At 51.2% G+C, this 21431-nt stretch overlaps 2 protein-coding genes across 5 annotated transcripts in view; one reads left to right on the forward strand and one right to left on the reverse strand.

Moving 5' to 3' along the window:
- Positions 1–525: 525 nt before the first annotated feature.
- si:ch211-286b5.2 (cyclic nucleotide-gated cation channel beta-1) lies at positions 526–8290 on the reverse strand. Of its 4 annotated transcripts, none has more exons than XM_046333930.1 (7): positions 8202–8290; positions 7749–7800; positions 6960–7078; positions 5452–6861; positions 5265–5377; positions 2611–2697; positions 526–1099 (listed from the first exon to the last, which is right to left on the reverse strand). In XM_046333930.1, the coding sequence occupies exons 2-7, from the start codon at positions 7774–7776 to the stop codon at positions 991–993; spliced, it is 1866 nt and encodes a 621-aa protein (XP_046189886.1). In that variant the 5' UTR covers positions 7777–7800; positions 8202–8290; the 3' UTR covers positions 526–990. The 4 variants fall into 4 exon arrangements, with proteins under 4 accessions (XP_046189886.1, XP_046189889.1, XP_046189885.1 ...); XM_046333933.1 differs by having other exon boundaries at positions 8179–8248; XM_046333929.1 differs by having other exon boundaries at positions 8012–8239.
- A 779-nt stretch (positions 8291–9069) lies between these two features.
- LOC124018576 (coiled-coil and C2 domain-containing protein 1A-like) overlaps positions 9070–21431 on the forward strand; it is a 19568-nt gene continuing 7206 nt past the window's right edge. Inside the window, exons 1-13 of the mRNA XM_046333909.1 lie at positions 9070–9207; positions 9348–9457; positions 9657–9884; positions 10165–10483; positions 10787–10896; positions 13071–13155; positions 15508–15580; positions 16235–16326; positions 16579–16706; positions 17200–17272; positions 18997–19124; positions 19577–19676; positions 20030–20202. Of these exons, the coding sequence (XP_046189865.1) occupies positions 9090–9207; positions 9348–9457; positions 9657–9884; positions 10165–10483; positions 10787–10896; positions 13071–13155; positions 15508–15580; positions 16235–16326; positions 16579–16706; positions 17200–17272; positions 18997–19124; positions 19577–19676; positions 20030–20202 (1737 nt within the window). The 5' untranslated portion in view covers positions 9070–9089. The remainder of the gene's footprint in view (positions 9208–9347; positions 9458–9656; positions 9885–10164; positions 10484–10786; positions 10897–13070; positions 13156–15507; positions 15581–16234; positions 16327–16578; positions 16707–17199; positions 17273–18996; positions 19125–19576; positions 19677–20029; positions 20203–21431) is intronic.

Raw genomic sequence — 21431 nt, forward strand, 5'->3', positions numbered from 1 at the left:
ATTTCACAGTAAGGTCTACTAAACCTGTTGTATTCAGCATTTCACAGTAAGGTCTACTACACCTGTTGTATTCAGCATTTCACTGTAAGGTCTACTACACCTGTTGTATTCAGCATTTCACTGTAAGGTCTACTACACCTGTTGTATTCAGCATTTCACTGTAAGGTCTACTACATCTGTTGTATTCAGCAAATGGCATTATATTTCATAAATAGTGCCCTACTTTTGATCAGGGGCCATAGGGCTGTGGTCAACAGTAGTGCACTATATAGGGCTGTGGTCTAAAGTAGTGCACTATATAGGGCTGTGGTCTAAAGTAGTGCACTATATAGGACTGTGGTCTAAAGTAGTGCACTATACAGGGCTGTGGTCTAAAGTAGTGCACTATATAGGGCATTGTCTACAGGTGGACTTTAGGTCTTAGTGGTAAAGGTGATCTTTATGCTGGGAATCTTTAGACTGGTTAGTTATTAAAGCCACATGTTTCATAGAGACACGACTGAGATGAGGAGATGTACAATAACCAAAGATTCACCTTAGTGGTCATTTATTTTATAACACATTCTACAAAACACAGTAACTACATACTGTTCCAAAGTGATGTCCTCAGCATTAGGAAAGGCAGAGGAGAAGAAAAGAACCCTTAAATGGTATTATAGACCAGCATTATTATTATAACGTTGTGTCCATATAACTTGACAAACATTCAGTTCTCATCTTGGTTGATACCTTGGATCATTGTTCTCAAACTGATCTGGAGTTTTCAAGTCAAAACATAAATACAGATTAACTTCAAGTGAGCCTCCGCTATGTGAAGACTGTTACCCATGAGCCTTTGGGGGCGTTGCGATGATGGTTCGCTGTAGGTCCCAAATGGCACCTTGTTTCCACTGAGCCTTATTCCCTATATATATTCCCTATATAGTGTCTATGAGCCCAGGTCAAAAGTAGGGCACTATATAGGGAATAGGGTGCTATTTGGGAGGCATTCTAGATCTCAGAGCGTCGTGGGGGGAAGACGCGGCGAGGGGGAGGCCTCGCGGTCTTGTTGCCACGGCGAAGAGACTCTAGCTCCCGATGGGTAGCCATCACTACCCGACTGAAAGAGAGGGATGAAGGAGGGAGAGATAGAGATGGAGGGAGGAAAGAAAAGAGGGAGAGAAAAGGAGAAAAGAGAAGGATAGGGGAGGGAGGAAGAGATGCATTGGCAGAGAGTGATGTTATTTTCATTTGCTCTTTTGTCTGTTTTTACTACTACTTACAAAACATCTGATCACCACTGTCATGCAAACCTTGTTGGTTTGATCTTGAGAGGTGTGAGATTCCTTAGGCAATGTAAACATGTGTTTCCTATGCCAATAATGCCCATTGAATTGAAATTGAATTGAGAGAGAGATCAAAGAGAGAGCATAGCAGGACAAGATCTCTCTCTGTGATGACTCCCCCATCCTGAGTGAGTCTGATCACATCTCTTCAAACTGTCCTGTAGACGAGGATAGTCGCCCCCCTCAGCACTGAACACACCCAGGTCCCACAACTGCAGCTAACAGCTAACAGTAGTGAAGGAGGAGGGAGAGGAACACATGTTACAGCTAACAGTAGTGAAGGAGGAGGGAGAGGAACACGTTACAGCTAACAGTAGTGAAGGAGGAGGGAGAGGAACACATGTTACAGCTAACAGTAGTGAAGGAGGAGGGAGAGGAACACATGGCACAGCTAACAGTAGTGAAGGAGGAGGGAGAGGAACACATGGCACAGCTAACAGTAGTGAAGGAGAAGAGAGAGGAACACATGGCACAGCTAACAGTAGTGAAGGAGAAGAGAGAGGAACACATGGCACAGCTAACAGTAGTGAAGGAGGAGGGAGAGGAACACATGGCACAGCTAACAGCAGTGAAGGAGGAGAGAGAGGAACACATGGCACAGCTAACAGTAGTGAAGGAGGAGAGAGAGGAACACATGGCACAGCTAACAGTAGTGAAGGAGGAGAGAGAGGAACACATGGTACAGCTAACAGTAGTGAAGGAGGAGAGAGGAACACATGGTGCAGCTAACAGTTGTGAAGGAGGAGAGAGAGGAACACATGGTACAGCTAACAGTAGTGAAGGAGGAGGGAGATGAACACATGTTTCAGCTAACAGTAGTGAAGGAGGAGGGAGAGGAACACATGTTACAGCTAACAGTAGTGAAGGAGGAGAGAGAGGAACACATGTTACAGCTAACAGTAGTGAAGGAGGAGGGAGAGGAACACATGGCACAGCTAACAATAGTGAAGGAGAAGAGAGAGGAACACATGGCACAGCTAATAGTAGTGAAGGAGGAGAGAGAGGAACACATGGCACAGCTAACAGTTGTGAAGGAGGAGGGAGAGGAACACATGGTACAGCTAACAGCAGAATTTAGAACCCCATCCCCTGTTCTCCTCCTCTCCTGTGTTAACTAAGGAGGTGAGATCCTAATCTATGTCCATCTGAGCAGACAGCCATCTTGCCAATCAGAGCTCAGAGATCTGTGGAGCAGATCAGGCTGACTTCTAAAGTTCATTAGGTCAAAGGTCATCACTAGGAGAAAGTGATGGAGGGAGAGGAGGGAAAAGAGAGGAAGACTCACTTTAGGTAGGAGAGTTCTCTGATCAGGCCACAGACCAGTTCTGTAGCATCTTCATGCCCTTCCTCTTTCTCCTCTTCCTCTTTCTCACTAGTTAAGGGGAAGAGAGAGACAGAGAATGGCACCATTCCCTATATAATGCACTACTTTCGACCAGGGCCACATGTGCACGATATGGGGAATACGGGTTCATGGTAGGCATCAAAACAAGCCAATACAAAGTTATAAAATAGTGTACTAGTTCTAGGAAGATGGATAAATGTATCTGACCAGTAGTGTTACTGAAACAATATTAAATATCTAGATCTAGATCAGTGGTTATCGCTGGGTACTGCAGGTGGTATATCTAGATCAGTAGTTATCGTTGGGTACTGCAGGTGGTATATCAAGGTCCGTGGTTATCGTTGGGCACTGCAGGTGGTATATCTAGATCCGTGGTTATCGCTGTGTACTGCAGGTGGTATATCTAGATCAGTGGTTATCGTTGGGCACTGCAGGTGGTATATCTAGATCAGTGGTTATCGTTGGGTACTGCAGGTGGTATATCTAGATCAGTGGTTATCGCTGGGTACTGCAGGTGGTATATCGAGATCAGTGGTTATCGTTGGGTACTGCAGGTGGTATATCGAGATCAGTGGTTATCGCTGGGTACTGCAAGTGGTATATCTAGATCAGTGGTTATCGTTGGGTACTGCAGGTGGTATATCTAGATCAGTGGTTATCGTTGGGTACTGCAGGTGGTATATCTAGATCAGTGGTTATCGCTGGGTACTGCAAGTGGTATATCTAGATCAGTGGTTATCGCTGGGTACTGCAAGTGGTATATCTAGATCAGTGGTTATCGTTGGGTACTGCAGGTGGTATATCTAGATCAGTGGTTATCGCTGGGTACTGCAAGTGGTATATCTAGATCAGTGGTTATCGTTGGGTACTGCAGGTGGTATATCTAGATCAGTGGTTATCGCTGGGTACTGCAAGTGGTATATCTAGATCAGTGGTTATCGTTGGGTACTGCAGGTGGTATATCTAGATCAGTGGTTATCGTTGGGTACTGCAGGTGGTATATCTAGATCAGTGGTTATCGTTGGGTACTGCAGGTGGTATATCTAGATCAGTGGTTATCGTTGGGTATTGCAGGTGGTATATCTAGATCAGTGGTTATCGTTGGGTACTGCAGGAGGTATATCTAGATCAGTGGTTATCGTTGGGTACTGCAGGTGGTATATCTAGATCTAGATCAGTGGTTATCGTTGGGTACTGCAGGTGGTATATCTAGATCTAGATCAGTGGTTATCGCTGGGTACTGCAGGTGGTATATCTAGATCAGTGGTTATCGTTGGGTATTGCAGGTGGTATATCTAGATCAGTGGTTATCGTTGGGTACTGCAGGTGGTCACAATTTTTGGGGGGATAAAAAACAACAATCTTCCAAAAATAATAACAGTTGAGGTTATTAAGGGTGTTATAAGCCATTTGACAGCTAAGATAGTTTATGTTTAACACATTCTGCGACTCTGTGAAAGATGGTCCTCAAAAGCTTTTGACTCATTTGCTCTCAGGAACAGAAGAGGCTCTTATTCTTATTCTCACTCTTATTTTCTAATTTCCTCATCTACCTGCATCTCATCTACCTCATCTGCATATCAGCACTTCTCTCCTCCCCCCCATGCCTGCATCTACCTCCTATACCCCCCTCCTTCCTCCCCCCAAGCCTGCGTCTACCTCCTATACCCTCCTCCTTCCTCCCCCATGCCTGCATCTACCTCCTATACCCCCCTCCTTCCTCCCCCCATGCCTGCATCTACCTCCTATACCCCCTCCTTCCTCCCCCCAAGCCTGCGTCTACCTCCTATACCCCCCTCCTTCCTCCCCCCATGCCTGCGTCTACCTCCTATACCCTCCTCCTTCCTCCCCCCATGCCTGCGTCTACCTCTTATACCCCCTCCTTCCTCCCCCCATGCCTGCGTCTACCTCCTATACCCCCTCCTTCCTCCCCCCATGCCTGCGTCTACCTCCTATACCCCCTCCTTCCTCCCCCCAAGCCTGCGTCTACCTCCTATACCCCCTCCTTCCTCCCCCCATGCCTGCGTCTACCTCCTATACCCCCTCCTTCCTCCCCCCAAGCCTGCGTCTACCTCCTATACCCCCCTCCTTCCTCCCCCCATGCCTGCGTCTACCTCCTATACCCCCCTCCTTCCTCCCCCCATGCCTGCGTCTACCTCCTATACCCCCCCTCCTTCCTCCCCCCATGCCTGCGTCTACCTCCTATACCCCCTCCTTCCTCCCCCCATGCCTGCGTCTACCTCCTATACCCCCTCCTTCCTCCCCCCAAGCCTGCGTCTACCTCCTCTACCCCCCTCCTTCCTCCCCCCATGCCTGCGTCTACCTCCTATACCCCCCCTCCTTCCTCCCCCATGCCTGCGTCTCCCTCCTATACCCCCTCCTTCCTCCCCCATGCCTGCGTCTACCTCCTATACCCCCTCCTTCCTCCCCCATGCTTGTGTCTACCTCCTATACCCCCTCCTTCCTCCCCCACATTCCTCCTCTACCCCCTCCTTCCTCCCCCCATGCCTGTGTCTACCTCCTATACCCCCCTCCTTCCTCCCCCATGCCTGCATCTATCTCCTATACCCCCCTCCTTCCTCCCCCTCTCTCACGTCAGAGTGATGGTGTTGAGTTGAGAGTCAGACACGTCGTCCAGAGGCAGCACTCCAAACGGATCAACGACAGCAGCATCATCGTTGTCTCTGGTCAGGTCTGGGGTGGTGGACTGAAATACACAAACAATCAGGACTCAAACAAACAAACAAAGTAACAAACAAAGACGTCAACAAAAACACTCACGTGGTTGTTCTCCTCCGAGCCACCAGGTGTCACTGGAGCCTGGTTGTGCCCCTCCCTTCCGGGACCTGGCTTTGTGGTGGGAGGCATGGTGGACTCTCCTCTGTCAGCCGGGGACAGAATGAGTGCCACAGTCCCAGCCCCATCTTCAGCCCCCCCCTCTCTCTGGGTAGGTGAACTCTGAACCTCTCCGTGGTGCTCCCTCTCTGTCCCAGCCTCCAGAGGGATAGAGGTAGGGGTGGTGGTGGAGGATGGTGTAGGGGCCCTAGGGGGGCTCTCCTCTGGCTCATTCGACCCACAGCCCCCCCTGTCCCCCTCCTGGTTCTTCTCCACAACCCCCTCTGTGTCTAGCTCTTCTTCCACCAACACCACAGGCTGCTCACTCAGTGGGTCCACCTCCAGGCCAGTCCGGAGACCCTCTCCTGTGACCTGCTCTGTCCCAGAATAAGCCACTTCGCTGGGGTCTGCATGCTGCTCCTCATCTAACTTCTCCCCCTCTTCCTTCTCCTCTTCCTTCCTCTGCTCAGTGGTTCTCCCCAGAGGAGCAGATGGAGAATTGAATGAAAGGAGGGACGGATCAGAGGATGATGCTGCTGTAGTTCCCTCTACAGCCACCAGGTTGGCACAACCACCACCACTATCACCACTCTGCCCGATGTCCTCCTCTCTCTCTTTCTCCACTTTCTCCTCCTCCGCTTTCCTCACCAGCACCATCTCTTCTCCCTCCCTCCCTCCTTCCGTCACACTCTTTCGTTCCTTCTGCCACTGCTCCTCTATCCCTCTCCTCTCTCTCTCTCCCAGACCACACATCCCCATTCTCCTTCTCCTCTTCTTCACTGGTTCTTCCACAGATCTGTCCTCCTCCACTGGTGGCCCCTCCCTCCCACCACCCAGACAAACACCTCTGTCATCTATAGCCTCCTGCTGTTCACTGTCGAGCTCCTCCGTATTGGGCTTTGGGTTCTTCTCTCCACACTGCTCCTCTTCCTTGTCGGTTTGACTGTCCCCGTCCCCAACGTTGACCTCCTTGGAGGGAAGCAGGGAGGGCTGGGGTTGGGGCTGTGCTACAGTCAGTGGGTGTGGGGGGAAGCTGAGGAAACTCTGTGTCTTGATGTCTTCTTCTTCTCTACCCTCGTCATCTTTGACAGAGGACTCCACACTATCTCCACCATCCTGATTGGTTGGAACTGACTCCTCTGTGCCCGCCCCCTCCACAGCCCCTCCAATGACCTGTTCTCCCTCGAAGCCAGTCACAACCGGACTTTCCTCCACTGGATCCCCCTCTTGCTTGGGTGCAGTGGTATCTCCCGCTTTGTTAGCCTGCTGAGATGGATGAGTAGTACAGGCCGTCAGAGGGCAGTGGAGATCTTTAGGAGGAGAGGTGGTGTTTAACACTGTTCCCTCAGTGTCCTGCTGCACACAGCAGAGGAGGAGGAATCAGTTAGAACATAGCAACATTTGAATTGTAACTGACAAACGCTCAACCAGCAAATGGAACTTCTGGTGGCTACCTGTTCTGGGTGTGAGGGCTGTGCTTCCACTGTCTCTCCAGAGGGGGCGCTCTCCTCTGACTCATCACTGCACTTTCTCTTCCTTGACCTGAGTGACCTAGGCTGGGGAGGTGTGAAACCTGGAGAGAAAACATCCACTTTATGCTAAGGAACTGTCCTTTCTTTCACACATACATAGCAAGCAAACGGGTGGACTGGCAACCTTTCCCTTTGTTTTTCAGTATCTTGCCAGCAGCATAGCACCCTGCATCCCACTGCTGGTTGGCTTCTGAAGATAAGCAGGGTTGGTCCTGGATGGGAGACCAGATGCTGCTAGAAGTAGTGTTAGAGGGCCAGTAGGAGGCACTCTTTCCTCTGGTCTAAAATATTTGTCAGTGATTGGGGACATGGTGCTGTCTTTTGGATGGGTCGTTAAATGGATGACTCTCTGTGGTCACTAAAAGATCCCATGGCACTTATTGTAAGAGTAGAGGTGCTAACAAAGGTGTCTGGGGTAAATTCCCCATCTGGCTCTCGTACCATCATGGTCACCTAATCATCCCCAGCTTCCAATTGGCTCATTCATCCCTGTAACTATTTCCCAGGTTGTTGCTGTAACTGAGAATCTGTTCTCAGTCGACTTACCTGGTTAAATTAAAATCTCAGATAAATTCAACGATGTTGGATGAACGTTTTATGTCCAGATATTCACTTTAGGAATGAATGATTTCAGCCAATGAAAGCATTGGAGATCGTTTAAGCCCCAATATACAGTTGATGTGAATTTAACGGGGGTTATTTCAGTCTTACTTGTGGTTTGCTTTTGTTTTTTGGTCATCCTCCCAAGCTAGCTCTTCAAATGCTATACAAAAACAAAACAGAGACAAAGTGTCAGTTGGCTAACAATGATTTGCCAATAATATCAGATTTCATGACACTGACAAAACATCTCATTCAAAACAAAGACAACTAGCCAATAACATCTATCTAGCTAACACTTTTGAATTTTGATGGGAGATCTTAGTTTCTCCTCAAGCTCTTGGTTTGGTCACAACTGTAGGTAGCTAGCCTACCGGGCAGTGCAGATCAAGACGGATTGTGAGTGGTCTCTCTTGCTAGCTAGCTATCAAACGTGTAACACTCTCACTGAAACATATAGCTACAGTGCATACCAAGCACAACTGTCTTGCTAAGATTGAAACAAATCTAATGTTCGGTGACGAATATAAGATTTTTTTACATATAACTTTGACTGGACCTTACAGCTAGACACTTGTTAGAATATTTTTCGGCGATTTCTGGGCGTGTTCTTCAAACGCCGTAAAGCGAGGTAGTCGCGTTGCCAATGGTTACCCAAAGCAGGAAGCAGGAAGTAGCCAATGTACACACCTTTTCGTGTTTTTAATAGCTCTCTAACTAGCAATACTTTATACGTGACTTGGGTTCTCTCGTTTTGTTTTCGAAATTATCAGTCGTCGTATGGACTAAGAAAGCACTCGACATATGGTCCGTGGATAACGTATGACAAGGTAAAACAAAGCTTTTAGTGGCAATGTTTACAAATGACATGGCAGCTTATAGCAAGCTAACTACTACAAGTCAGAGCTGCTCAACATCAAATGAGGATAAACAACATTTGTGCCATGGATGATACTATGAATTTGCTGTTGATAGCTAGCTAACTGCTAACGTCACTGTACTCATTTGTTGCTAAGCGTTGTCAGAGACTGACACAAAACGTGAGCAGTCAACGAATGTGTTAGTAGCAGCCATGATATCAATGAAATGTATCCAACTAGCTAAATGCAGTGTAAATTCAACAAAGTCCTGTAGCTAGCTGACCATTTTTGTCTGCAAACACGTGTACGATAAAAGCTGAATGTAGCTAACTACTGGAACTATTTGCCACATGTTACAATTAGGTCTCTTTGGTTCTACTGTGTTGTTGTAGTTGTGCCACAGGTCCGTTGACAAGGTTCTCTCCATGAGTCACAGTCGGAACCCCCCGCCCAGGGGACAGGGGGCAGCGCGAGCCAAAAAGGTAACGTCATTTTGATATTTGATTTGATAACTGTAAGTGAAGTTATCATTGATAACACCAGTCATTTGTGTTTTCAATTCTCTTTCTTTCTCCCTCTTTGTCTCTCTAAGATGGGGCTGCTCCTGGATCTGTCTCCGGATGGAGGAGGAAATGAAAAAGAGCTGGAGGCGGAGCTACTGGCTCTGATGGGCGGGGGCGGGTCCCAGGGGAAGAAAGGGACAGGAAAAGGTGATGATCATCCTATTCATCATCATCATCATCCTCACCCATTATCTTCTCCCAATCCTGTATGAAATAACTTCCACAGACCCTACCACTAGAACCGGGTTGATACCGTGTGTGTGTCTGACCCGCCTGCCTCTCCACAGCTCCAGTTCCCATGGCTGATATCGAGCGTATGGCGGCTCTGTGTATGAAGGACCTTGATGAGGATGATGATGATGGGGATGATGATCTGGAGGATGATGATGATCTCCTGGTATCCACCATGTTTACACTCCTCCTCTTCACACTTCTCTTGTCCTTTATCTTCCTCCTATTGGTTGTTGTTTCATTCACAATGGCAACACTTTTCATGAATTGTGTGTGTGTGTGTGTGTGTTGTGTGTGTGTGTGTGTCTCTCTCCCTCCCTATCTGTGTGTGTTTTATTCATTTATGTGTCTTTATCCATCCCCAGGCTGAGCTGAATGAGGTTTTGGAGGATGATGATGATGAAGAGGTTCAGAAACCTGCCACCACTCCAAGCTCTAACTCCACCACCCACTCTACCCCCAGCACTCCTAGTGGTGCAACCGGGCTGGAGGCCTGCCTGGCTGAACGCATTGATATGTACCAGACAGCCATCTCCAATGCTAATGCAGAGGGGGAGACCAGCAAGGCTCGCAGATATGACCGTGGATTGAAGGTGAGCCAGAGACCATGTGCTGGTTATATGATGATGTGTCTCAGAGTAGGAGTGCTGATCTATGACCAGTTTCTCCCTTAAGATTATAATGAACAAGATTACTGGACAGGATGGACCTGATCCTAGATCAGCAATCCTATGAGACGCTTGATATATCTCCCCCTCCAGGAACATGAATTATCCCACACTCATCTAGCCACATGTAAAGCTGTGATTTGACATGTGAAGGTCTAATTTTCCAGCCAGCTGAATTGTATGTTTGCTTGTTGTCTCCCCCTAGACGTTGCAGTCCATGATGACGTCAGCCAAGAAAGGAAAACCGATCAACGAAGAGGAAATCCCGCCTCCTGTCTCCACAGGTGGAAAGCCTGCCCCAGCCCCCGTGCAGCAGCCTAAACCAATCAAAGAGCGGGGGCTGCCAACCCCAGTGCTGATGCCCTCCCCGTTCACCAATCAGAAGCCTCTGAGGGAGGCTCCGCCTGTTGCCCCGCCTCCTAAGACCCGCCTCCTGGTCCCCCCTCAGAAACACACTGCCATTACCCCGGATACACCTGCTATCTCCCCCCTCACCCCCATTCAACCAGACGCACGGCACTCAGGTAGATCACACATACACCTTTTTGAAGACAGACACCAGCTTGAAGACAGACACCAACCTGTAAATGTCACCGCAGTCCCCTAAGCCCTGGAACATTCTGGTTGTTATATCATTCTCTCTCTCCCTACCTCCTCTCTCCCTCCTCTCTCTCTACCTCCTCTCTCTCTATCTCTCTCTCCCTCCTCTCTCTCTACCTCCTCTCTCTCTCCCCTCTCTCTCTCTCTCTCCCTCCTCTCTCTACCTCCTCTCTCCCTACCTCCTCTCTACCTCCTCTCTCTCCCTCCTCTCCTCTCTCTCTCTGTAGAGTTGAAGCAGTGTGTTCTAAACAGACAGAGGGAGTATAAGCTGGCAGCCCTCCACGCCAAGCAGGGAGGAGAGTCAGAGCTGGCCAGACAACACTACCACATCGCCAAGGTACCCCACACACTAGGGGTTAAAGGACCTCCACTAGGGGTTAAAGGACCTAAAGGACCTCCACTAGGGGTTAAAGGACCTCCACTGGGGGTTAAAGGACCTCCACTGGGGGTTAATGGACCTCCACTGGGGGTTAAAGGACCTCCATGGGGGTTAAAGGACCTCCATGGCCCTCCACTGGACCTCCACTAGGGGTTAAAGGACCTCCATGGACCTCCACTAGGGGTTAAAGGAAGGACCTCCATGGACCTCCACTAGGGGTTAAGGACCTCCGTGGACCTCCACATGGACCTCCACTAGGGGTTATGGACCTCCACTAGGGGTTAAAGGACCTCCACTAGGGGTTAAAGGACCTCCACTAGGGGTTAAAGGACCTCCACTAGGGGTTAAAGGACCTCCACTGGGGGTTAAACTGGGGGTTAAAGGACCTCCACTGGGGGTTAAAGGACCTCCACTGGGGGTTAAAGGACCTCCACTGGGGGACCTCCACTGGGGGTTAAAGGACCTCCATGGACCTCCACTAGGGGTTAAAGGACCTCCATGGACCTCCACTAGGGGTTAAAAGGACCTCCACTAGGGGTTAAAGCACCTCCATGGACCTCCACTAGGGGTTAAAGGACCTCCATGGACCTCCACTAGGGGTTAAAGGACATGGACCTCCACTAGGGGTTAAAGGACCTCCATGGACCTCCACTAGGGGTTAAAGGACCTCCATGGACCTCCACTAGGGGACCTCCACTAGGGGTTAAAGGACCTCACTATGGGGTTAAAGGACCTCCACTAGGGGTTAAAGGACCTCCACTAGGGGTTAGGGGGTTAAAGGAAAGGACCTCCACTAGGGGTTAAAGGACCTCCACTAGGGGTTAAAGGTTAAAGGACCTCCACTAGGGGTTAAAGGACCTCCACGGACCTCCACTAGGGGTTAAAGGACCTCCACGGACCTCCACTAGGGGTTAAAGGACCTCCACGGACCTCCACTAGGGGTTAAAGGACCTCCACTAGGGGTTAAAGGACCTCCACTAGGGGTTAAAGGACCTCCACTAGGGGTTAAAGGACCTCCACTAGGGGTTAAAGGACCTCCACGGACCTCCACTAGGGGTTAAAGGACCTCCACTAGGGGTTAAAGGACCTCCACGGACCTCCACTAGGGGTTAAAGGATCTGACCTGCCTATACTGTCCTCGCTAGCTCGCTATGAAAGATTTGAGTGTTTGTGTACGGCAACCAATCATTCTCCTCCTATCTAAAAATACTGAATCGTAGAAGTTGATTCCTAGCGAAATCGAATCGTGACACTCAGAAATGGAAGTTGACACTGGGAGTCGAGGAATCAATTATTTTGAAGTTGACTCTCCACCACTACGTCGTCATCGTTAACAGTGTCAGAAATGGCAGAGAAAGACGAGGCAGCAGTGAGGTCCTGTAAAACCTGTAGGAGTTAAATGAGAAGGACATGCACACTTTCCCAGGGGGAATCCATGTTCTGTAATGGTGGGAAAAGGACTCAACTGTCATACTTGAATTAAAGTAAAGATACTTTAATTGAAAATATCTCAAGTCACTCTGCAAAATATTACTTGAGTACTATCAAAAGTAAACATAAAAATAATTTCAAATTCCTTTATATTTAGCAAAAAATGTCATGTTTTTTTAAATGTACAGATAGCCAGGGGCACAGTCTGACATCATTTACAAAAGATGCATGTGTGTTTAGTGAGTCCGCCAGGTCAGAGGCAGTAGGGATGAGATGTTCTCTTGATAAGTGTGTGAATTGGACCATTTTCCTGTCCTGTTAAGCATTCAAAGTGTAACAAGTACTTTTAGGAGTCAGGGACAATGGAGTAAAAAGTCCATAATTGTCTTTAGGAATGTAGTGTTGTAAAAGTAAACAAGGTGGTGTTCCTGTCTGATTAGATGCCAGCTGCTGCATTGCATCAACCAATAGCTGCGTGCCACGTCATCGACTGCTCAGTCTGACATCAAGTTGCTGTGTCACATGATGTGGTTAGCTGATATGTTCAACACCTATCCCAGTGGAGGCTGGTGAGGGGAGGACGGCTCATAATAATGGCCTGAACGGAGCACATGGAATGGCATCGTACACCTAGAAACCATGGAAACCATGGAAACCATGTGTCTGATGTATTTGGTACCATTCCACCTATTCTGCTCCAGTCATTACCACGAGCCCCATCCTCCCCAGTTATGGTGCCACCAACCTCCTGTGACCTATCCAGCCATTGTGAGATTTGGCATGTTGGCAATGTACAGGAACACACCCACCTGACTACACCTCTCCACCTCCTCTCCCTCTCCACCACCTCTTCACCTCCTCTCCACCACCTCTTCACCTCCTCTCCCTCTCCACCACCTCTTCACCTCCTCTTCACCTCCTCTCCACCACCTCTTCACCTCCTCTCCTTTATTCACCCACCCACCCTCTCTCTTCCCTCCTCTTCACCTCCTCTTCCCTCTCCACCATATCTCCCTTTATTCACCCACCCACCTCTTCCCCTCCTCTCACCCTCTCCCTCTCCTTCACCTCCTCTCCCTCTCCACCTCCTCTCCCTCTCCACCACCTCTCCTCCACCTTCTCTCCACCACCACTCCACCTCCTCTCTCTCTCCACCACCTCTCCCTCTCCACCACCTCTCCACCTCCTCTCTCCTCTCTCTCTCCACCTCCTCTCCCTCTCCACCTCTCCTCCACCTCTCCACCACCTCCACCCTCCCTCTCCACCACCTCTCCCCTCTCCACCTCCTCTCCCTCTCCACCTCTCCCTCTCCACCTCCACCTCTCCCTCTCCACCACCTCCTCTCCCTCTCCACCACCTCCACCTCTCACCCTCTCCCCACCACCTCCTCTCCCCTCCCTCCTCCTCTCTCTCCTCTCCTTCCACCACCTCCTCTCCCTCTCCACCACCTCCCTCCCTCTCCACCACCTCTCTCTCCCTCTCCTCTCCACCACCTCTCCACCTCCACTCCCTCTCCACCACCTCTCCTCCTCTCCTCTCCACCACCTCCCTCCCTCTCCTCTCCACCCTCTCCCTCCACCTCCACTCCCTCTCCACCACCTCCACCACCTCCCTCTCCACCACCTCTCCACCTCCTCTCCCTCTCCACCACCTCTCCACCTCCTCTCCCTCTCCACCACCTCTCTCTCCCTCTCCTCCACCTCCTCTCCCTCTCCACCACCTCTCCACCTCCTCTCCCTCTCCACCACCTCTCCACTTCCTCTCCCTCTCCACCACCTCTCCACCTCCTCTCCCTCTCCACCACCTCCTCTCCCTCTCCACCACCTCCTCTCCCTCTCCACCACCTCCTCTCCCTCTTCACCTCCACTCCCTCTCCACCACCTCCTCTCCCTCTCCTCCACCTCTCCCTCTCCTCCACCTCTCCCTCTCCACCACCTCCTCTCCCTCTCCACCTCTCCCTCTCTCCTCTCCCTCTCCACCTCCTTCTCCCTCTCCACCACCTCTCCCTCTCCTCCACCTCTCCCCTCCACCTCTCCTCCTCCCTCTCCACCACCTCTCCCTCTCCATCTCCTCTCCTCCTTCCCTCTCCACCACCTCTCCCTCTCCACCACCTCTCCACCTCCTCTCCCCTCCACCACCTCTCCCTCTCCACCTCCTCTCCACCTCCTCTCCCTCTCCTCTCCCTCTCCTCCACCTCTCTCCTCTCCTCTCCACCCCTCTCCACCACCTCTCCCTCTCCACCACCTCTCCACCCTCTCCCCTCCTCTCCTCCACCTCTCCACCACCCCTCTCCACCACCTCTCCACCTCCTCTCCCCTCCACCACCTCTCCCTCCCTCTCCACCTCCTCTCCCTCCACCACCCTCCACCTCTCCCCTCCTCTCCTCCACCTCTCCACCTCTCCTCTCCCTCTCCACCACCTCCTCCTCTCCCTCTCCACCACCCTCCCTCTCCACCACCACCTCTCCTCTCCACCTCTCCCCTCTCCTCTCCACCTCTCCTCTCCTCTCCTCCTCTCCCCTCCACCCCTCTCCACCACCTCTCCCTCTCCACCACCTCTCCTCTCCCTCTCCACCACCTCTCCCTCTCCACCACCTCTCCACCACCTCTCCTCTCCACCACCTCTCCCTCTCCACCACCTCTCCCTCTCCACCACCTCTCCTCTCCCTCTCCACCACCCTCTCCCTCTCCACCACCTCTCTCCACCTCTCCCTCCTCCCTTTCCTCTCCTCTCCCTCTCCACCACCTCTCCCTCTCCACCTCTCCACCTCTCTCCCTCTCCTCTCCACCACCTCTCCTCCACCTCTCCTCCTCCCTCCTCTCCACCTCCTCTCCTCTCCACCACCTCCCTCTCCCTCCCTCCTCCCTCCCTCTCCTCTCCTCCACCTCTCCCTCTCCACCACCTCCTCTCCCTCTCCTCCACCCTCCCTCTCCTCCACTCTCCCTCTCCTCTCCTCCCTCTCCCTCTCCTCCACCTCTCCCTCTCCCTCTCCTCCACCCTCCCTCTCCCCCTCCCTCTCCTCCACCTCTCCCTCTCCTCTCCCTCTCCCTCTCCTCCACCTCTCCCTCTCCTCCACCTCTCCCTCTCCTCTCCCTCTCCACCACCTCCTCTCCCTCTCCACCACCTCTCCTTGTACAGAAACTAGACCCAGTAGTAGAGGCGTTGGACAGAGGGGAACCAGTGGACCTCAGCTCTCTACCTCCCCCTCCAGGTGAGCTTGGTTTATCAATGACACCCTATTCCCTATATAGTGCACTACTAGGGCCTATAGGCTGTCATTTGAAACTCATCCCTAAAGACCTGCTAGAGACTAGAAGACCAGGATCTGTATTCATAGTGTCAGTCTCATCCCTAAAGACCTGCTAGAGACTAGAAGACCAGGATCTGTATTCATAGTGTCAGTCTCATCCCTAAAGACCTGCTAGAGACTAGAAGACCAGGATCTGTATTCATAGTGTCAGTCTCATCCCTAAAGACCTGCTAGAGACTAGAAGACCAGGGTCTGTATTCATAGTGTCTCAGTCTCATCCCTAAAGACCTGCTAGAGACTAGAAGACCAGGGTCTATATTCATAGTGTCTCAGTCTCATCCCTAAAGACCTGCTAGAGACTAGAAGACCAGGGAGTCTCATCCCTAAAGAGAGACTAGAAGACCAAGGTCTGTTGATCTCTGAGAGAGTGTTGATCTGGGATCAGTTTTCCCTTTTAGATCACAATGAAAAAGAGGGCATGGGGAACCTGATCCTAGATCAGGACTCTTAATCTGAGACACTTCGTACATTCTGCCCTGACCCCTAAACATCTGATCTCAACCCCCCCCTTACGGCGCAACTCCTCTTTCTTCTCATCCCTCTCTCTCTTCTCAGGAGATGCAGTGGTAGAGCGTTCAGCTCCTCCCCAGTCTTCCTCCAGGCCCTCCCCTGCAGCTCCCCCTGCAGCTCCCCGGTGGCCGACTCCGGTAACACACATAATATTAATTATAATGATGGATTGGATATATAAAGGGTCTTTCTAAAGGGGGAAATCACCTCCATCACCAATGTGTAGCTCCCATCTGGTTGATGCACGGCAGCCATTTTGTGCCAGGTCGCTCAGTGGAGACTGTGTGTGTGTGTGTGTGTGTGTGTGTGTGTGTGTGTGTGTGTGTGTGTGTGTGTGTGTGTGTGTGTGTGTGTGTGTGTGTGTGTGTGTGTGTGTGTGTGTGAGACAGCCCTCCCAGCCCCAGGCAGTGTAGGGGAAGCGTTACAGCAGAGGATGGACAGATACAAAGCTGCAGCAGAGGGGGCCAAGAGCAAAGGAGACGACCGCAAGGCACGCATGCACCAGCGCATCGTCAAGGTACACACACATCAAAGGAATGACTGGTGGTTCACACACACACACAGAAACACACACACACACACACACACACACACACACACACACACACACACACACACACACACACACACACACACACACACACACACACACACACACACACACACATCAAAGAAATGACTGGTGGTTCACTTACACACACACACACATCAAAGAAATGACTGGTGGTTCACTTACACACACACACACATCAAAGAAATGACACACTTACACACACACACACACACACACACACACACACACACACACACACACACACACACACACACACACACACACACACACACACACACACACACACACACACACAAAGAATGAAAAATAACTCCAAAAGTTCCATGCTTTTGACAGCAGAAACGTCTCACACACACTGTAATGTATACCTGCTTGGATATATCGTACTAATGTTTTTCTCTGTGTGTGTGTGTGTGTGTGTGTGTATATGTAACAGCAATACCAGGATGCCATCAGGTCTCATAAGGCTGGACGCCCAGTCAACCTGGCTGATCTCCCTGTACCACCAGGTAACCTGCATTTAACTGCAGCTTTTATCATCTACAGTGGGGAGAACAAGTATTTGATACACTGCTGATTTTGCAGGTATTCCTACTTACAAAGCATGTAGAGGTCTGTAATTATTATCATAGGTACACTTCAACTGTGAGAGGCGGAATCTAAAACAAAAATCAAGAAAATCACATTGTTTGATTTTTAAGTAATTAATTAGCATTTTATTGCATGACATAAGTATTTGATACATCAGAAAAGCAGAACTTAATATTTGGTACAGAAACCTTTGTTTGCAATTACAGAGATCATACGTTTCCTGTCATTCTCGACCAGGTTTGCACACACTGCAAACCTCTCTAGACGTGTATGCCGTAGCGTGTTTGTAACGTGTTTGTAGCGTGTTTGTAGCGTGTACGCCGTAGCGTGTTTGTAGCGCGTTTGTAGCGTGTACGCCGTAGCGTGTTTGTAGCATGTTTGTAGCGTGTACGCCGTAGCGTGTTTGTAGCGTGTTTGTAGCGTGTACGCCGTAGCGTGTTTGTAGCGTGTACGCCGTAGCGTGTTTGTAGTGTGTTTGTAGCGTGTACGCCGTAGCGTGTTTGTAGTGTGTTTGTAGCGTGTACGCCATAGCGCGTTTGTAGCGTGTACACCGTAGCGTGTTTGTAGCGTGTATGCTGTAGCGTGTTTGTAGCGTGTATGCCGTAGCGTGTTTGTAGCGTGTACGCCATAGCGTATTTGTAGCATGTACGCCATAGCGCGTTTGTAGCGTGTACGCCGTAGCGTGTTTGTAGCGTGTTTGTAGCGTGTACGCCGTAGCGCGTTTGTAGCGTGTACACCGTAGCGTGTTTGTAGTGTGTACGCCGTAGCGCGTTTGTAGCGCATTTGTAGTGTGTACGCCGTAGCGTGTTTGTAGCGTGTTTGTAGCGTGTACGCCGTAGCGCGTTTGTAGCGTGTACGCCGTAGCGCGTTTGTAGCGTGTACTCCGTAGTGTGTTTGTAGCGTGTACTCCGTAGTGTGTTTGTAGCGTGTACACCGTAGCGTGTTTGTAGCGTGTACACCGTAGCATTTTTGTAGCGTGTACTCCGTAGCGTGTTTGTAGCGTGTTTGTAGCGTGTACTCCGTAGCGTGTTTGTAGCGTGTTTGTAGCGTGTTTGTACCGTGTACACCGTAGCGTGTTTGTAGCGTGTACACCGTAGCGTGTTTGTAACGTGTACACCGTAGCGTGTTTGTAGCGTGTACACCGTAGCGTGTTTGTAACGTGTACACCGTAGCGTGTTTGTAGCGTGTACACCGTAGCGTGTTTGTAACGTGTACACCGTAGCGTGTTTTGCGTGTACACCGTAGCGTGTTTGTAGCGTGTACACCGTAGCGTGTTTGTAACGTGTACACCGAAGCGTGTTTGTAGCGTGTACACCGTAGCGTGTTTGTAACGTGTACACCGAGCGTGTTTGTAACGTGTACACCGTAGCGTGTTTGTTTGAGCGTGTTTGTACGTGTACACCGTAGCGTGTTTGTTTGTAACGTGAGACCGTAGCGTGTTTTTGTCTGGAAACCGGGTACAAAGCGTGTTTGTACCGTGTACACCGTAGCGTGTTTGTAAAGTGTACACCGTAGCGTGTTTGTACCGTTTTGTACACCGTAGCGTGTTTGTACCGTGTACTCCGTAGCGTGTTTGTAAAGTGTACACTGTAGCGTGGTTTTGTTCTCTGTGTTTACTATGTACTGTGTTGTTGTGGCCCAGGCTGTCCTCCGCTGCAGGGCTCAGAGAGCAGCCAGCAGAACTTCATGGGCGTCCTGGAGACGGCCATGAAACTAGCCAATCAGGACGCAGACGCAGAAGAGGAGGACGGAACAGGGGAATTGGCCAAGGTAACCACCATGACCTATTATACTGATACTGATGATGTCATGAGATTTCTTGACGCTCAAGATTGTTCTGGAAAATATGGATGCTATGTCCTGGACACGCAGAACAGGGAGTATGTTCATGCTTACAATATTTAACTTCCGTTCACTTAACTCCTCTCTCTCGTCTCCCTCTCTCTCTCTCGTCTCCCTCTCTCTCTCTCGTCTCTCTCGTCTCTCTCTCTCTCTCTCTCTCTCTCTCTCTCCCATCTCTCCCGTCTCTCTCCTCTCTCTCGTCTCTCTCTCTCTCTCTTTCTCTCTCTCGTCTCTCTCTCCCGTCTCTTCTCTCTCGTCTCTCTCTCTGTCTCTCTCGTCTCTCTCGCTCGTCTCTGTCTCTCTCTCTTGTCTCTCTCTCTCTTGTCTCTCTCGTCTCTCGTCTCTCTCTCGTCTATCTCTCTCGTCCCCCCCTCCCCCAGCCTGCAGTGGGAGCTCCAGTCCAGAAAGGCAAAGCCCCGACCCCTCCCACACCAGGTTCCGGAGGCAACACACCACAGGGCTCCAGACTGGGGCTTAAAGGTGTGTGTATGTTGGTGTCAGTTTGTATGTCAGTGTGTCGGTACGTGTGTGTGTGTGTGTGTGTGTGTGTGTGTGTGCACTCATAGATGTGTTAAATTCATCCCTTGATGTGAACAAATTCATTCTCCCATTGACACCTCTACATTAGCTACTCTGCCTCCCTACACACATACACACACTCACTCACACACACACACACACACACACACACACACACACACACACACACACACACACACACACACACACACACACACACACACACACACACACATTTCCCTCTCCCCTCCCTCACACACATACATCCACATCCTGACTCCCTCCCCCCTGTGACGTCCCTTCCTGTGGTGCAGCCCAGCAGCAGTTGGACTTCCTGTTGCTGCGGCGACAGGCGTTCGTCCGCGCGGCGCTGCGTTCTAAACAGATGAAGGACATGCAGGGAGCGGCGGTCCATCTCCGACACGCTAAAGGACTGGACCAGATGATCAGCGCCACCAAGGGAGGCCTGCCTGTAGACATCACCAAGGTGGAGGCTTTTACTCTTCACACTTTAGTTTTGCAACACGAGGAGGACTGTGGGTGTTAAGGAGGGCAGGGTGAGGGAGAGGAGGGAAAGGAGGGCAGGGGGAGGGAGAGGAGGGAAAGGAGGGCAGGGGGAGGGAAAGGAGGGCAGGGGGAGGGAGGGAGGGAGGGAGGGAAAGGAGGGCAGGGGGATGGAAAGGAGGGCAGGGGGAGGGGGAAAGGAGGGCAGGGGGAGGGAAAGGAGGGCAGGGGGAGGGAAAGGAGGGCAGGGGGAGGGGCACTCTCTCTGAAAGGAGGGGAGGGAGAGGGGAGGGAAAGGAGGGCAGGGGGAGGGAAAGGAGGGCAGGGGGAGGGAGGAGGAGGGGGAGGGATGGAAAGGGGAGGGCAGGGGGGAGGGAGAGGAGGGAAAGGAGGGCAGGGGGAGGGAAAGGAGGGCAGGGGGAGGGAGAGGAGGGAAAGGAGGGCAGGGGGAGGGAAAGGAGGGCAGGGGGAGGGAGAGAGGAGGGAAAGGAGGGCAGGGGGAGGGAGAGGAGGGCAGGGGGAGGGAAAGGAGGGCAGGGGGAGGAGAGAGGAGGGAAAGGAGGGCAGGGGGAGGGAGAGGAGGGCTTAGGGGGAGGGAAAGGAGGGCAGGGGGGGAGGGAGAGGAGGGAGGGATGGAGGGGGAGGGAAAGGAGGGCAGGGGGAGGGAGAGGAGGGAAAGGAGGGCAGGGGGAGGGAGAGGAGGGAAAGGAGGGCAGGGGGAGGGAGAGGAGGGAAAGGAGGGCAGGGGGAGGGAAAGGAGGGCAGGGGGAGGGAGAGGAGGGAGGGATGGAAAGGAGGGCAGGGGGAGGGAAAGGAGGGCAGGGGGAGGGAGAGGAGGGAGGGATGGAAAGGAGGGCAGGGGGGGGGGGAGGGAAAGGAGGAACATTGAGACTGCAGGAGAAGCCAGGAACAGATGGAGAGGACAGGGGAGACCAAGACAAGCTGTGATCATATATGTGTATTGTGTTTGTTGTGTGTGTGTGTGTGTGTGTGTCCATGTGTGTGTGTGTGTAGTGTGTGTGTGTGTGTGTGTGTGTGTGTCAAAATGTGGTGTGTAGTGTGTGGTGTGTGTGTGTGTGTGTGTGTGTGGATATATATAATCTCCTGAATGTTGACTTTTAACACCACTCTGGAATGATCTCACTCTCTTCTGTGTGTGTGTCGGTAATTGTGTTTGTGTGTGTGTACATATTTGTTTATGTGTTAAATTCA

Source organism: Oncorhynchus gorbuscha, unplaced genomic scaffold (assembly GCF_021184085.1).
Source record: "Oncorhynchus gorbuscha isolate QuinsamMale2020 ecotype Even-year unplaced genomic scaffold, OgorEven_v1.0 Un_scaffold_550, whole genome shotgun sequence".
NCBI lineage: Eukaryota > Metazoa > Chordata > Actinopteri > Salmoniformes > Salmonidae > Oncorhynchus > Oncorhynchus gorbuscha.